The 17,258-nt window shown below is 38.8% G+C and overlaps 1 protein-coding gene across 2 annotated transcripts; it reads right to left on the bottom strand.

Moving 5' to 3' along the window:
* Positions 1 to 1,074: 1,074 nt before the first annotated feature.
* mapkap1 (MAPK associated protein 1) lies at positions 1,075 to 15,265 on the bottom strand. 2 transcript variants are annotated; one of them, XM_061073013.1, is made up of 12 exons: positions 15,150 to 15,265; positions 13,466 to 13,949; positions 11,327 to 11,416; positions 10,476 to 10,624; positions 9,275 to 9,447; positions 9,002 to 9,178; positions 7,682 to 7,791; positions 6,376 to 6,483; positions 5,640 to 5,780; positions 4,350 to 4,487; positions 3,376 to 3,473; positions 1,075 to 2,397 (listed from the first exon to the last, which is right to left on the bottom strand). In XM_061073013.1, the coding sequence occupies exons 2-12, from the start codon at positions 13,737 to 13,739 to the stop codon at positions 2,275 to 2,277; spliced, it is 1,581 nt and encodes a 526-aa protein (XP_060928996.1). In that variant the 5' UTR covers positions 13,740 to 13,949; positions 15,150 to 15,265; the 3' UTR covers positions 1,075 to 2,274. The 2 variants fall into 2 exon arrangements, with proteins under 2 accessions (XP_060928996.1, XP_060929006.1); XM_061073023.1 differs by lacking the exons at positions 10,476 to 10,624; positions 13,466 to 13,949; positions 15,150 to 15,265 and adding an exon at positions 11,747 to 11,912.
* Positions 15,266 to 17,258: the final 1,993 nt, after the last annotated feature.

Below are 17,258 nucleotides of genomic sequence, written 5' to 3'. Positions count from 1 at the left end.
AAATAGCAGAGGGGGTTGTTAATCAGTTTCAGCTGCATTGGTGTTGATGAAATTAACAACAGGTGCACGAGAGGGGCAACAATGAGACGACCCCCAAAATAGGAGTGGTTTTGCATGTGGAGGCCATTTCAAGTTTCTCCCTCTTGATCACTTCGATTGGTTTTCCATTAGTGTTGGCTTTAGCTAGAGTCATTATCTCTACTGGGAGCATGAGGCGATTTCTTAACCCTACAGAAGTCCTTAACTCCTCCAGGATCGCACATCCTGCGTGCTGTTGCAAGGAGATTTGATGTGTCTCCCAGCATAATCTCCAGAACATGAAGGAGATTCCAGGAGACACGCAGTTACTCTAGGAGAGCTGGACAGGGTCCTCAACCCATCAACAGGACCGATATCTGCTGCTTTGTGCAAGGAGGAACAGGTTGAGCACTGCCCGAGCCCTACAGAATGACTCCAGCAGGCCACTGGTGTGAATGTCTCTGCCCAAACAGTCAGAAACAGACTTCATGAGGGTGGCCTCAGGGCGCGACCTCCTGTAGTGTGCCCTGTGCTCACTGCCCAGCACCGTGGAGCAGGTTCACCCTGAGCACCTGTGATAGACGTGAAAGGGTCTGGAGAAGCCAAGGAGAACGCTATGCTGCCTGCAACATCGTTCAGCATGACCGGTCTGGGGAGGCATATCCATGGAGGGACGCACAGAACTCTACAGGCTAGACAACGGCAGTCTTACTGATGCCCTTAGACAGATCTGGGAGGACATCCCACAAGACACCATCCGTTGTCTCATTAGGAGCATGCCGCGACATCGTCAAGCATGCATACAAGCACGTGGGGGCCAAACAAGATATTGAGAAGCATTTTGAGTTGCAGAAATTGAATTTTGGCAAAATGGACAAGCCTGCCACATCATTTTTTCACTATGATTTTCGGGGTGTCTATAAAATTGAGCCCTCTGTAGGCTGAAAACTTTTATTTCCATCAAAGATGTGGCACCCTTTTGTTCCTAAGACATTAAACTGTCCATATCAGTATAAATATCCAACATAATTTTTTTTCACAATGAGATCTGATGTGTTTTCAAAGTGTTCCTTTAATTTTTTTGAGCAGTGTAAGATGGACAATACATCTCAAATTCCTCCCACTTCTGATAGACATTTCCCTGGATATGAATGCTGGGGTAGAGGGTTGGCATAGGACAGGACTCTTTAGGGTTAGGGATAAGGAATGTTCATTTTAAGGAAAGTTAAAGATGTATCGATGAAGAAAACTTTGATTTCCCTCCTTAAGTTTGTACTCTACTAAACAGGTGGGCAAGGTTCATGACAATGGTGGTTTGTGCTTTAGCCGTGTATGTTCCTACACCTGTTTGGTGTGCAATTACCAAAAAGCTGCTCAGACTATGTGTAGGGATAAAGGATGAAGCATTTAAACCAGGGCATTCAAACACCTGTCCTCACTAGGCAAACCCAGCTAGTCCGCTAGTCCAGTCCTGTTAAATGTTTTAAAAACCGCATGGATAATTTTGTAGGCTGCAGTGTGTGGTGCTGTTACAGTTAACGGCATTATACTGTTTTTATCTTATCTTCACCTCTTCTCCCTACTTATTCTTCAGACATCTGTCTGTATGTGAAGCACATACCTCGTCCCACAGACGGTTTTATTTGAAAAGGTTAATTTGCTGCAGGTCTTGTTTACAGTTTCAAAAAGAAACCTGCAAACAGATTTATCACAGGCCAATCAAACAGCCTTAATAATGTTAAGGAGTCAGACAGAAGGTACTCACCTGTTTGTTTTTTAGTCCAGACAGGGCTATTTAATCATTAGATTTAATCTACTCAAGTTAAAATACCAACTACAGTACATTAAAACAAGAAGCCTTTTCATTTTGTATTGTGTAAAAAGATGCAGGAACCTTGAGGAAAACACGTAGCATGATTTGATGTAGCTTTGATTTGATTGTTGGGTGTACAAACCAACGTGTCCAAGCTGTACAAATCCATCCTGGAGGATAGATAAATTCAGAGGCAGTGAATAAAAAAGGAACTGATGGCAATATGACAACCAACATTTCCCACAAGTCTTTCTTTTTCACATTTGTTTTCACTTGTCTTCTCTCTTCGCTAGTGGAGTTTCAGCTGTGTATCCTGCTCTCATCTCTTCTTTCTTGACTGTCCAGTCAGTCTCCAGTCCTGTTTAGCCTGATGCTGTCAGTGTATGAGACTATCATGTCTGTGTACATACAGACAGACAGGTGGCCGAGCAGCTTAGGTCAGTCTACTGGCCAGTCTTCTTCTCCTTCTGGAAGCTGAAGCTGGTCCGGCGGCTCAGTTTCCGCTGCTTCTGAGCAAAGTAATCAGCCCGAGACGTACTGGAACGCGACTCCAAGATATAGTTCACCTGATAATCAAAAAAACGAAAAATCGTGAGGTACCACTTTCAGCAGCATGTCTGACTTCCCCAGGCCTTGACCATAGATACAAAGACATAAAATCATCATCATCATGGTAACACATTGTAAGTCACCACCATTTAGTAGTAAGAAGACAAACAATCTCTATTGATATATAAACAACTAAAACTCATCCTGTGTACTGTCTGCAACAGTTGAGAATATAGCAGCTATTATTGTTATAACATTTTAAAATACATACATAGTATAATATGCATTTATTTTCAAATGGTTGTTAACATGCCTAATTGGCCAATTCTACATGATATCATGCATGCTGACATCATAAAGGAGAGCGTGCTGCAAACACAAGACTAACATCTGACATATCCCTTTGGAGAGATCATGAGAGTGAGAATACATGTTCAGTAGCAAGTTTCAAACTATCTTTCTGCTGTCTCAACCTGGGTATTTTCTCAGACTTGACACAGTTGATATTAAGTGTTTTCACAGAACAGACAGCACTGCAACAAAACAATATTCTGGTCATTGGAGATAATTAATGCTGTGATCCATTATACCTCGGAGCTTGGAATTACTGACCCCTGATTTGGAAGTTGCAGCCTGCGATTTCAAATTTTCACTCGGTGTGATTTTGAAACCAGCCTTCAAAGGGTTAATGATTTTGGTTTCCATTGACCCTTCTTACGTTATTCAATAAATTACACAATGTATATCAGTGAAGCTTTTCAACAGTAATATTTTATTCCTTGAGATCCTTTGTGTGATTTACGTGTTCCCTTAATTTTTTGGAGCACTGAGTGTTTCTCCTTCCACATTTGTAAAGACTCATCATCTATTTACTGACAGGCTGTCAGGTCATCTTGTTCATCTGATCAGCTCTGTGCATGTCCCGGCATAATATTTGATTGAGAAACAAACCAAGACAGACACCCTGGTAATACAGACATTCATTCAGAACTCACCTTTAGCACTATTTCATTGACAGTACCAGCATCGGACTCAAAATAGAGGGGCTTGTAATCATGGTTGCTGAGATAGGTTAGCTTAAAAATTGCATGAGCTGTAAAACAGAAGGAAAACATTGATGAGACAGAGACTGACAAAAGCAATCATGCACAGACCACAGCTATAACTTCTCCTGTCCATTTCTGCACATCTTAAGTCATGTTAGTTTGTGTGATCCATGTGTGAAACCATGAAAGTGTCAGATTCCTTCTGAGCTGAGAAGATAACAGGCTGCTTGATAGAGCCAGAAAAAAAAGGTAAATGATCCAAATCTATTTTTCATAAATGTTTAACAATTAGATGTTGTTTCCTGATTTCCAGGGAGTACCACATAATGTAAGAAAACTGTCTGATCTAATATTATCTTATGCAATATTGTGTTTATCTTCTAATTCTGCTAGCAGAGTGTTGTTGAGCGCCAACAAAATGTTTTTAATTTATGTAATGTGCTTAAGAGCAGTAGAAGAAAGGCTTATAACTGCTTGATGCCCCACAACAAGCCTAGATCCCAAAGTGTGATACATGTTTTACAACCCCAGCTACTTGGGAGTAGCAGACTTTTACTCTCAAGTAACATTACATCCAGCATTGAAACATTAAGTTAAAAATATCTTAATCGTAGAATGGCGAAATTGGCACTAGGGGGAGCACTAGCATCATCCCACAGCAGCCACAAGGACATTGTGTCTGCAGAAATTGTTGGTTTATCAGCTTTGTGAGTCAAGGGCCGCTTATCTCAAAATGTCAGAAATCAACCCCATTAACTTCTGGCTGGGTTAGACTGAAAAGAATGGAAATGAAACATCTGCTATTGTGTGACAATTGGGTAAAGTCCTTCTGCTGCATGAGAAAAGCTCATCAGCAATGGGTGATGCAAGTATACATTTTTTTTATATGTTAAGTTGAAGAAAATAATCCATGGTACACTCACTGGGGCTTCTCTCCTCTACAAGGTCACAGGCACAGAGATGGTCTGAGTCAATAGAGATGGGTTTCTGCCGTATCCAGAACTTAGTACTGGCCTTCTGATTGGTAACAGGATCAATCTCCACCTTCTCTCCTGAAATGCCTGAAGAAGCAATGGTATGTCAATCATGAATAAACTGGAAAAGCTGCCCTGTGGTAGTATGCCTCAGCACACCAGAGCAGTTTAAGTCAATATAATTAAAATACTATTTTTCCAGAGGCAAATGAGCTCACTGTGACCTTTGACCACTGAAATCAGATTAGTTAATCTTTGAGTCCATATGGCAACTGGCAAAAATGTGAAGAAATTCTGTGAAGGCAGACTTCAGATATCAGGTTAAAAAATATGGTCAAAAACATATTTTAAGGGGCCAACATGACTTTGCCCTTTGACCATCCAAATCTAATCAGTTAATCCCTGAATCTAAATTGACATGTGTTCCAAATTTGAAAGCATTCTCTTTAGGCCTTATTAAGAAAAAAGGGGTTTTAAGGTCACACTGACCTTTCCTCCGTGAATCCGAGTGAAAATCTTTACCAAATTTTATCATATTCCCTGGAGGTGTTCCTGAGATAATAAACTGACAATCTGAAAACAAAGCTTCTGGCTACTGGATCAATATTTTCATCATGCAACTCTAGGGAGGACAATTTCAGTCGGTCCATCTACTGACAAATAGGGATAAGTATGAAATATATCCTTTCAAGATGAACAAAACACAGAGCTGCTGGTAAACAGATAAAAACCAGGTGTCAAAAGGTTATGCTGTATAGGGTGTTCATCTTCCATTGTCTTCTCTGGAAAATGATAAAAACATTTGACTGTGAAGTCTGTTTTGTCTGCTTCAGCGTAAGTAGCATGCCTAGTTAACAGCTTTGTATTAAGCTACAAATGTAACCTCAAACTTTGTTATTTTCGCCTAAAAAACATTTGTCAAACTCGTCAATTGGTTCAATTGCTCAATGCTTTCGAAGCAGTAACCAGCTTAGCATGACTGTTATGGATAAAAACTCCAACCTGGCTTATTAGTAAATTAAGGCTAAATGGCATTCAACTAAAGATAGTTTGTGCCAAACCTCTAAGTTAATTCACTAGCAAGCTGCAGCTAGAACATGCTCATTACAACCATCTCGAATCAAGGACTAATTGTTTCGAGAATTACCAAGACTTTTTCCAATAAACATTATCTTGTGTAACTTCAAGAATCTGGAGACAAATTATTACACAAATTATACAGCTTGCAGCAGTGTGTACCTAGCTGGACATCTGTGGTGAAGCGTAGCTTGTGGATCATACTGATCTTGAATGACTTGTAGTGGTGACTGCTCAACATGTCTTGGACTGTGGTGATGTCAACAGGAGGGTCTTCCTCTGAACTCTCCTCTCCCCTAGAGCCTAGAGACAAAAGAAAAGCAAACAAAAATATTGCTACAAACAGAAATTCTGGGAGGAAGCCCTAATCAAACCAAAAATGTCTGCCATTCCATTAGAGCCACTCAGGGAACAAACAGTGATGAGAGACCATCATCATCATCATCGATCAGCCCATTGTCTTCGGTCTCGGTGACACCAATGGCTGCAAACCAAAGGACAGACTCTTCTGTGCTTTTTGGATCATCTCTGACCAAGAGAGCTAACTGATGTGCTAGTTAGTTCAATGTGTGCAAGCAGCATGACAGGGAGCAGAACAGTGAGTGTGCTCTGATTGCGTGCTATTTTAATGAAGTACGGTACTAAAAATGTCGTATTGTTTTTAACTTAAGGCTACCATGGTACCTTTCTAGTACCAATACACCGTGCAACATGAGTCCTTATTAAGTGTGAACTGGCACAGCACTGAGTATGACTATATATAAACTGTTATCAAATATGTTTTGCGGCTCCAGACTAATTTTATTAGGTGGAAGAGGGGGCAAAATGGCTCTTTTGATAGTAAAGGTTGCCGACCCCTGTGTTAGTGGAATCCAGCTGACCTACTGGGATCACTTACTGTTTTCTCTGACAAGGCAAAACTCCAGGGTGCTTTGACTCTCCAGTGTCAAGTCCAGGTCTACTGCGACGTTCGGCTCTGTCTGCTTCTCCAGGCGATACATGGGCCCTGTTGGAGAATGATGGAGTCAGAAAACCGCAACATTTATTTTTTCTAATTGAACTTGTTTTCAGAGCTATCAGTCATAATGAGGTTGCACTCTTGTACATAGCCTTTATGGTTAGTTAGTTTCTAACCTGTCTGACTGTTGACCAGTCAAGCTCTTTTTTAACAGATTGAGGGTATGAAAATAAATTTAGAAATGTCAAACCTTAAAAATTTGTAGACGGGTTAAACAAAAATGTACAACTCTACTAATTTGGTTCCAGAGAACCACAATGGAATTAAGTGCTTGGCCTTGTTTTTTTCTTTAGAACAATTGTGTATATGGAAACTTTCATATACACTCAAGTTTTAGAGCTCCTCACAGCAATGACCACTTTGTAAATCATAAATGTCATTCTTTTTGCTACAGATAAAGGGTTTGAGTTTTTTCCTAGTCTTATTAGATTTCAGTGCATTATTTGACACATCTTACTTCAGAGCCTGGAACATTTAATTGGCATTGAAGGAACCACCCTTAACTAGATTGAAAGTCTAATGAATCTAATATTCAAGGTTCATATTGTAACAAACTTACTACCCCTCCCCTCCCTTTTCAAAGTGTGCAGGAGACCTATGGTTGCCTTCCTGCTTTAATGTCAACGACTGCATTGAGCAGTCTTCACTCAATAGATGAGGTAGAGGTTTCGAAGGGTATATTTAGGAATGTTATTTGTCTATTTAGTGTAGTTGATAATTTACATGAGGAAAAGTTGTTTCTGCTTTGTGGTAGGGCTTTTTTTTGTAATGTAAGGTAGCTGTTTGAATAACATTTTTTCTGGTGAAGGACCCTCTAACCCCTGCCAGCCATCATGTACTTTATTTTTAAAGACATAAGCCCCATATCTGCAAAGGGTGAGGGTTGGGTGGTTTGTTTCCAGCCAGCAGCAAATGCAACTTCAGTTTGGTATCTCACAGAAAGTTGTTAATTCCAAGATAAACTTGTTTTTTATTATTATTTGTGGTCCACAGAGTACATGCGTGTGCCTAAATGCAAAGTACCAGTGTACAAAAGGAGACAGGACCAAACCAAATAAATACATACGTTGGCTTACTCAATGTCCTTACTCAATGAAAAGAAGAACCAACATTTAACCCTACTGTTCTGGCTTTAGCATTATGGTCACATTCAAGGAGGAGGGCAGGACATCTTATGCATAATTACCTGAGCCTTTCTGTGAGCCTTTCCTCTTCTTGAGTGCTTTCTGGAGAATTTCCTTCATAGTTACCTTCAAACTGTCCACAGGTATCAGAGAAAAACCATGAGCAGCATTTCTAAAATGGAAATAGTAGAAAAGGTTAAGGATGTTTTTGTTGTGAATGGGCATTTCAGCCTAAAAACAATAATCGATTAATGTATAGTATATATATCAGCTATTCAACAATTATACATTGAACAAATACAATTCACACTGAAGAATCATTTCTTGTCAAAACATCACACTTTCAGACATTAATAAAACTTGTCATCAAAACTACCAGAGTTTGGTCTTTAAGTTATTGCTGAGATATCATTATCTGAAATACATGCAAATTTGCCAGCATTAAAAGGAAACATTGTGGTTGCATATGATAACCAGAATGGCAGTCAGAAGAGTGCAAAGGCCCGACAGTCTCTTAATGAAACCACATTTAAAAATCACTAGATTTGCACAAACCAATAAATATCAGTCCCCTAAATAAGCCATAATTTCGTTCAACATCAAGGCATTATTTTTTGAGAAAGCAACGAAAAAGTTAAAAAACTCACATTCACGCATGGTTCACAGCATACATTTAGGCTCAATCCATGGTATAAATGACAGTTTCGAGTAGAATTTGAATTCCGGGGCTTACGGACACCTGACACCACAAGAGCAGTATGGAGGCAACGCCGTTTACTCCTGAAACTCCAAAAGTGTTTAAGGGTCTCAAACACTTCAACCTCCCTTCCATCAGCATAGTGGTGCGTAGATAGTGAATTTTCATTTTTGATCGAACTGTGCCTTTAACATGTGCCTGTTCATGCAGTTCAAATGATGTGATGACAGTTATGATATCTCAGCAATGCCTCAAAAACCAAAGAGGAAACTTTCTGAATGTGTACATTTTTTGGGGGCAATTCAACCTTAGCTATTATTATCACCCATAATTCTTCATTTTCATATTGGGGAAAGCATAGTGTTTAAAATATAGGTTGACTACAGATCAGGATAATAGCTTTAATATGACGTGACAACAATTTCTCTGTGAACTGAATTAAGGGAGATATGGCAAGTCAAAATCCCAGAACCCCGAATCAAAAAAAAGCTTAAACTTTGTAAGTCCAAATCTCCCTTAACTGCTATCGGAGAAACCAGAGCTTTAGGTTCCATGGGCTTCCTATTTCACCAAATGAGAGTGATGATTAAACATTAAATAACCCTTAAATACAACAGTTACACAACTGTTCTGGAAACTTCTCTCTCCTCTAAACCAGTCATGTCACATAAGTACTCCTCCTTACATTCTGACAAACAGCGACTGTCTGGATATGAGACCAGGAGAGGAGTATTTTTCCACCAAGGCCAACGTGCTGAAACCAAACTTGTGGATTGGCTCATTGGAGTCAAGTGGAGGGAAGTCAGTGTCCACCTCACCATCATCCTCTGCAATATGGAGACAGTAGGCGTTCACATTCTCACTGTGGAGAGATGTGACAAACGAGTGCAGAGAGTGACTGAAGTGTTACATAGAAAGCGATATTTAAAGAAGCTGCTGTTAACATGTTTTCCCTCACTTGAGTTTGGGTTCTCGTCCCTCGCTTGTGTACTGCCAACAGATGAGCCCGATGAGGTCATGGACACGGGCATTTGCGATGGTCACCACTGTCATTGGATGTACTTTCTCTTGAGCCATCTGCATTGAAAGGTAGACGTCGATCTTTTTTGTAGCTGTTGTGCCAATATGGCCCTGAAACATGAAGTGATGAAAGAAAATCATGAAGAGAACTGGAAATACCTAGAAATGCCTTTTCCTCCCCAAGACCTATATGAGGTCACCTAGACCTTTAACTGCTATGACCCTGCAATTTTCTAAAAATAATTTCAATAATTAAAAGGCAGACTTGAGATGTCATGTTCAAACGGACAAAAACACGTGTCTAAGGCCCTGTTCAGACCCGGAATAACGTATATCCTGAGATATCCAATTTCATGTGGACAGCGTTACTTTCCCTTTTTGGGTTCATAAAATACATCCCCAATAAGTCTCCTGTGACCACTAGTGGTCATATCTCACTTTTCCTCTTTATACAAATAATCACGACTGTCGCTTTTGTTCACGAAGACCAAATTAAGTTGTTTTAACACAGTGCGAGTTTACCGACGTGTCCAACAACTTTTGTCTGTGTGCGTGCCATGCATGTTTGTTTTTGAGTTATTGCAATGTAGGAGAGAAGTAGAGCAAGCAAGACAGGAGGGGCGGATTGAATTGATGCTTTGCATAGATCTACAATGATGAAAGATTTTAGCAATTTGACAAAAAACATTTAAATAATTATGTGTTGGTCAATGGTGATTTTGTGGCCAAGAACATATAAGAGAAATGTAAAAATTGTGGTGGGATTTGAGTTGTCATTCATATTCGGCCCAGGATGGATTTGAGTTCACACTTTGAATAAAATGTCACGACACACGTCTCAGACCACCTCAGAATTAGTTTTTTGTGATTGATCTCAGGGTGCACTTTGGTGTGTTTCAGACTTGGACTTAGCATTGACCACTTGTTGTTTTCATGTTAAAAGCAGGTCTGAACAGGGTCTAAGGAAAAGTTTCTGCCAATTCTAAAGAATTCTCTTGAGGCATTCTAAAGATATGGTGTTCACGGGGCAAAAGTGAGCTGTGTAGGGTAATAGTGACCTTGACCTTTGTACCAAATTTGAAGAAATTCCCTCAAGTAATTCTTGAGGCAACGTTTTATATAAATGTAGAACAATTCACCTTGCCATCAAATTTGGAGTATTCGTTGAAGGGGTTGTTGAGCTGCTGGGGACACTGCTCCAGTCGCAGTGAAAGGGTGGATTTAGTACCTGTTAACCGGGGCCTGTCTTTGTAGTCTCGTTTTTCAAACACAGACCCCAGATCTTCCACTGGACAGAAGGCATTAAAGGAAAAAAAAAAAAAAAATGTTGTAAAACCTTGATTTGATCAAAACCAGGGATAGATAGAAAATGCAGCATATTCCTTTTCACAAGCAAGTGTTAAGCAGCAGTGACTACTGTAGTTCCTTTTTTTTTTTTTTAAATAACAGGTAAAATTATCTGATCTTCTCTTTAAACCTAAGTTATTATTAGGTTATGAAAACAATTTTTTTTCAGGTGTTTTCCTTTTGCTAGAAGCATGTATATCAATCCATTTCATCGTCACAGATTACACTGTTTCTTTTCTCTGGTCCCTTTAGCAGGTTCCAATCCCCAGGTTCGGAACCACTGACATTTGGTACTGATCCTGAAGTTTAATTTGATTTCACAGTATTTCACATAATTACAGTGCTGTGAAGAAGTATTTGCCCAAAGCCTGCTTTCTTCTATTTTTAGATTTAGGTTAGATTGATTGAATGATAATTTAAAAGCTGCATTTTGTGTTTATCTTTTATTAAAATGAGTTGGATGATCTGAAACATTGATGTTTTACAAAAAAAATCTAAAATAGAATAAATCAGGGGCGGGACTCAACAAAGAAACATCAGTAAGTGCAAAGTAACAGGTTGTGTTTTACTACAAAATTGCCATGAGTGCAGCTTTGACATTTTATAATCTTAATAAGGACTTAAAAATTGTACAAAATCATACCTGACTGGGATGAAGACCTCTCTTTCCACTGAATGTTTTTACATTTGATTTGGTTCTGCCGTTCTTTCCTTAGCCTTTCAAGTCTTTGGGCTGAAAAGAAAGAACAGCTTTAACCTTTCTGTTATATGCAACAAGTCAATGTCGCTACAAACCTATAAAAAATAGGGATCAAGCACACAATAAAAATAGCAGTGATCTGTACATTTTGGTTTAGTGTTTTTTCTTATGCTGGTATTGTGAGAGCAATACCAGAGGAAAAGGTAGATTTCGAAAAGTCTGCCGTGTGAAGTGTGATACTCTCACCGACATGACCCATGCTATAAAAACAGTCTCACACAAATACTGTGTGACACATAAAGAGGAACAGCAAATAAAACGTATATATTTTTGCTATAGTTTTGTTCATCCCTTTGATCTTACCAGCAGCCCCTGGTTTCTCACGGCTGTCTTGTTGAAGTCCTGATGAGACAGCCACCACAGGTCAGTCTGAAAGTCTCAAGTATTGTCGCTTTCTAATCCCAACACATTACCACTACCAGCACTCCACCAAACTGAATACAAACGTCAAGAGAGCCAAAAGGAGAGATTGTGTCTACCTTTGGACTCCCTCTATCACCCAACCCACATTTGCTTTCCAAATGAACAGCTGAATGTAGCTTCACACGCTTTAGTTGATTGAAACTCACTATACTCAGATTTTACAACACCGAAGATAACATACCCATTTGTACCAATTTCCATTTGATGACTGCTTTAATGATTTAATGCTGATTAGGACACCAAACCTTGACAGGCCATTGTTACTGAAAATCAAAAGAGCTCAATACTGTTATAAAGTGGCTACTGCTGACTTACAACTGTGGCTCAACAGTTATAGACAAATCAGAACTGAAGTAATTAGATATGTTGCCTTTATAAAAACAACATGTTATGTTTCTGTACTGGAGAAAAGTGACAAGTAAATATGTCCCAGGACATGAATGGTAGTGAAATATTTATATATTGTTTATGTGGTTGCCTTTTTGACAACCCCCTTTGGTATTCTGGTGTAAAATTATCTGCCTACATGATTATGACTGCTGCTGCCAGGTCAAAAACCACTAAACTGAAAGTAGATGATGGAGTGGTTAAAACTGATCATCACAAGACAATAACCAAAAACTGTCACAGTCAAAACCTAAATCATAAAATTTAGAGGGAAACACAAATAAAATGGGAAGGATAGATCAAACTGGAAAGGCACTCGGAAATATGCTACAACTGTGCTGCATACAGTCTTAGGCCGGAAATATACTTGCTTTTAACTATGCATACGGGTGCGCATGATGGCTGCCTTGCATATCCTGCATCCATTTGTGCACATTAAGGCTATGCATACGCCAGATGCAATATGCATGATCGTTAGGGGCAGTGTAGCAGTCGTATTATGGAATATGTGGTGTATCATCAGTGGGCTAATCTTACAGAGCAAATTATCAAAGGTCCTGACGAACATTTGAAAATACTGGTGTTGTTTTTCATCATCGATTTCAATTGCTCTTCACCTCCACCTCACTACCAAACACCTCGATGTCAGTGTCAGAAAGTTTCGCTTCCTCTTCTCATCGCTTGATGCCGTTACTCCATCAGGACTCATGGTGGAAACCCATTGGTTAGCAGCAGCATTTCATATTCATGCCGTGCTTTGCATTCAACATTTATGGTTGAAAGTAGGCGTGTGGAGGGCGGATTTGGAGGCAGATCCACGTACGAGCGTTTCCAGGTGGACTGTGATTTATAAAGAGAACATTGCGTTCAGGTGTGCGTGTGCACGGTTTTATAAATTGGAATTTTCCTTGGCGTACACCATTGCCGGCTTTTGTGAGTACGTACACTTTTAGTATGAATCTTACGCACTTTTTTTTATAAATGAGACCCCTGCAATGTAACCCCATGCCTTTTACCTGCACAACAACAAATTTGAATTGCACACACAATTTGACAAAAGCCTCAGTAAACCACTAGCCCAGATTAGACACACAAACCCTCTTCAAACAACAAACCAGGCTCTGAGGCTGCTCCTTTCATAAAGACAGAAGGGAACTGTGCTTGACCGAAAGCCTGCACAGCTGAGCAGCAAGAGCCAGTAGATGGGCTTACCTGTGTTAGAACGCCGACGGATTCCGAAGTCCCAGCTGGAGGTGATGTCCATGGACTGGGAAAGGTCACAAGCATGATTATCCGTCACACTGCTGCCCTCTTCACTCTGGTAGCCTGAAACACAGGTGCTGCCAGGTACCAGAGCCAGCTGGCACTTCTCCAGATCCACATCCTGGTCTATTAGTACCATCTCACACATTCCTGTATCATCACTGGTAACATGGGACTGTCTGATGTGGGCCAGAATAATGGCTGGATTGTCCAAGAAAGCCATTTCCTTTGCTTTTAGTGTGGCTAATAGCTTTGGGTGTTTTCTCTTTGTCTGCCTGTCTTGTCTGATACCCCAGAAGATCACTTTAACTTCCTCTCAGTGTCTCCTGGAGGGTGTTAAAGCAGTGGCTGATGACAAGTGGAGTGATGTCATCTTTTCCATCTCCTTCTTCTGATTATTCTCTGTGCTCTAAAGGAAGAAAGGTTCCAGTGCCTGTTTGGAGCAAGTAACAAGTTATTCTACAGCTGAAGCTTGAGAAATAGAACCAAATTGGTTTTCAAAGTAAGTGCATGTAAATGTCCTGCTCTATGGTTGTAAAACTTAGTTAAGGTAGTAAACAACAAAAGTAAAGTAGAGCCTGATGACCCAGTCCTACAGTCTGAATATATAGTACAGGATCATTATGTATTATAATGTGTTTTAATGAGAGCATTTGACTGCATTATACATCATCTGCCATTTAACAATTTGCATCAACATAGTAGATAATGTCACTAGCAAGGGCCATATATGGGTTAATGTGGACAAGCGTTTCTAGAACATATTATACTTGTGTTAACAATATTGATATTTTGTCGAACACTGCCTGGGTTAAAACTAGACAAAATGACCTTAATTCAAAATGCAGTTGTTTTGATGTCCTGGATATTTACACTGTGAACAAAAGGTTGTTTATCGTTACAACAAGGTGGTGAGAAGCGTGAGCAATGACAAATCAAGACCAGTACGTGGTGTTTGAGGTTACACAGTTAGCATGTATAATACAGGACGATAGCACACGTTAACGCAAGGACTTCTTCTAACGTTAGCAAACAAACACCAGATGGCCGACACTATGTTGTTGTAATCAGTATTTGTAATGTGTGCGTGGCGTTATTAAATAGTTAAAAGGGGATCGTTACCAAAAAGCTTCTCCGTATGCAGCTAATGCTACACTAATGCTAAGCTTTTGTGTGATGACAAGTTTGCGTAGTCACATGAGACAAACCATTGCCTATTGACGTAGTCCTGATCAGCGTTACTAAAGGAAGAAGTGGTTTGTTTTAACCTGTTAGTCTCTGATATCGGTACCCTTGTTACGTAGTGATTGTTCCCAGTAGCTAGTTTGACGTAAGCTGTGCAAGCTATTGTGTTTCCTAGCTGTACTGAAACTAACAAGCTTGCAGTCACAAAGGGTGCTGTACCTATACCAAGTCGCCATTCACACTGTTAATGTGGCAGCATACATATACAAGTCGTATTCACACTGCAAAATCATTATTCCACAAAATGCGATGAAACTGCATCGATTGATCTAGTTAGCTTGTGAGCTTGTTTAGGCTAAAATCACTGAAGCTGTCTCTAGTTAGCTGTGCTGTAGTAGTTATCTACTACAAAACAACACAGAGCACTTAGTACATGACGGCGTCCCACCTTCAAAAGCTCCATCCGAAGAAACATTTTACCCAAACTCCCACGTTTATACTCTTTCTATTTTCTTCTTCTCCTTCTTCTTCTTCTTGTTCTTCTTCTTCTCCTTCTTCTTCTTCTTCTTCTTCTTCTTCTTCTTCTTCTTCTTGGATTTGACGGAAAGCTGCAAGGGCGTATTGCTGCCATCTCCTGTTTGTTATCTGTGCTCCTTTTGACCGTTATTCATATGTGTTTATATTGTCAAATACTGTATAGATAGTCCATCAGCTTCTTCAAATCTGAGTTTAAAACAAACATTCTATAGGGCTTTGCTTTTCTGTTTTCGAGCATACACAGACATCCAAATACAACAGGTCCAGCATATTTTTGGTGGACCAGTTAAAAAAATATTAGAAAATATCCCCAAAAAATGTAACATTGTGGGAACTAATGTGTTTGCTGTCTTATGTATACATGCTTATTTAGAGATATTTATGTATATTTTATATAATTTGATACACTTATGTAATAGTAATTTTTTAAATATAACACATTAATATCTAAAATAATTAAAGTACACATGCACATGTGTATATTACCAAGCACAAAATAGACTTACAAGACAGTATTAAACATGTTTTAAATAACAAAATACATAATATTATAATTTATAAAAAGATTATTAATCACATCCTGGAATTTATTCTGGCTTTCTATTTTAAAATCATTGATACTAATTGTGACTTGATTTTTGATTAGCCTAAAACCAAATATTATAATCTTAGTTTTACTTAAATTCAGTGATAACTTGTTAGTGTCAAACCATTCATTTAAAACTTTCAGCTCTCTTTTCACTATATAAATTCAACCAAATGCTTTCCTGAACACTTTTTATGCATAATCCGCAAACAGAACAAATTTTAACAATTGAAACTTCAATAAAAGCTGATTAATACAGTGTAAACAGTTCGGGTTCCAAGAAAGAATTCTTTGGCACCCCACAAGAGACCTTCAGTAAATTAGAGTCAACACTGTTTAAGTGCACATATTGATATCTGTCTTCAAGATAACTGTTTAACCATGACAGTGCCATTCCTCTGATGCCATATCGTTCCAATTTCTTCAATAGTAAGCTGTGATCAATGGTGTCGAAAGCTTTTTTAAATATACAAACACCCCCACGGTATATTCCTTATTGTCCATTGCAGGATCTGCCATTTCCATCACTGCCATTGAGGTTGACCTGTTTGCTCTAAAGCCATAATGATGATCACTAAGTAAGTTAGGTTTTTCCATAAATGTCAAGTCTTTGATCAAAGATTTTGTCTAGAATTTTGAGAATTGTGTAAGCAGTAAAATTGGTCTTAAATTGGAAAATAAATGTGTATCTTCACCTTTCTAAATGGGATCTATATTCATTTTAATGGGAAATATATCAGTTTGTAAGGACTGGTTGCAGATAAGAGACAGAGGTTTCACTACACATGATATGGTATCTTTTACTAATGACATCTCAATTTCGTTCCAGTCTGTTAAATTGTAATTCTCCGTCTATCTGACTGTCAAATATCTCATGTTTCTCAACCCCTCAAATAGAAATGGATGCTTAAAAAATAGAGTAGATGTTTCTTGGCACATTGTTGTTTTCCATCACAAACTTATTTTGTGAGTCAACAATCTCTTTTGCTAAGTTAAGTTATAAGACATTTACAAAGTAGTAATTTAATTCATTGGCAATTTCATAAACTTTGTTTATGAGTGTATTGTCTTTTTTACAAAATAATTTTGAATTTCAGTAATTAATCTCCATGTCCTTTGTGTGGTCTTTCTATGTCTCCAGAATTTTAACACATTATTATTTTTTGTGGTATCTTAATATATAATTCTCTTAATTCACGTATGTTTTTGTTTAAAGAATCCAGATGGATTTTCTGCTCCTTATTATGAACTTAAAAAACAGAACAATATCTACCTTTCACCTTGTAATATATATTTTGCAGGCTTCATTTGGAGGCTATTTTGGTGCCAATGCAATTTCTTATTGATGTCTAGGCCTTCATGAATAATTTCAAATAGCCTACCTATCCATGTGTTGAGTCAGTGTTTGGCCTTTTCAGTCCGAAAGTGTTATCC

This window comes from Limanda limanda, chromosome 1 (assembly GCF_963576545.1).
Source record: "Limanda limanda chromosome 1, fLimLim1.1, whole genome shotgun sequence".
Classification (NCBI taxonomy): domain Eukaryota; kingdom Metazoa; phylum Chordata; class Actinopteri; order Pleuronectiformes; family Pleuronectidae; genus Limanda; species Limanda limanda.
The sequence above is the reverse complement of the archived record's forward strand: the minus strand, read 5'-3'. Positions and strand labels throughout refer to the sequence as shown.

Excerpts from the sequence above, each read along its gene's own strand:
- mapkap1 (XM_061073013.1), bottom strand. The coding sequence starts at position 13,739 with ATGGCTTTCTTGGACAATCCAGCCATTATTCTGGCCCACATCAGACAG. Across the intron at positions 10,625-11,326 it reads GAGGTCTTCATCCCAGTCAG|TGGAAGATCTGGGGTCTGTG; the intron begins GTATGATTTTGT and ends CCTTCTGTCCAG. Across the intron at positions 3,474-4,349 it reads TGTAGAGGAGAGAAGCCCCA|CTCATGCAATTTTTAAGCTA; the intron begins GTGAGTGTACCA and ends TCTGTTTTACAG.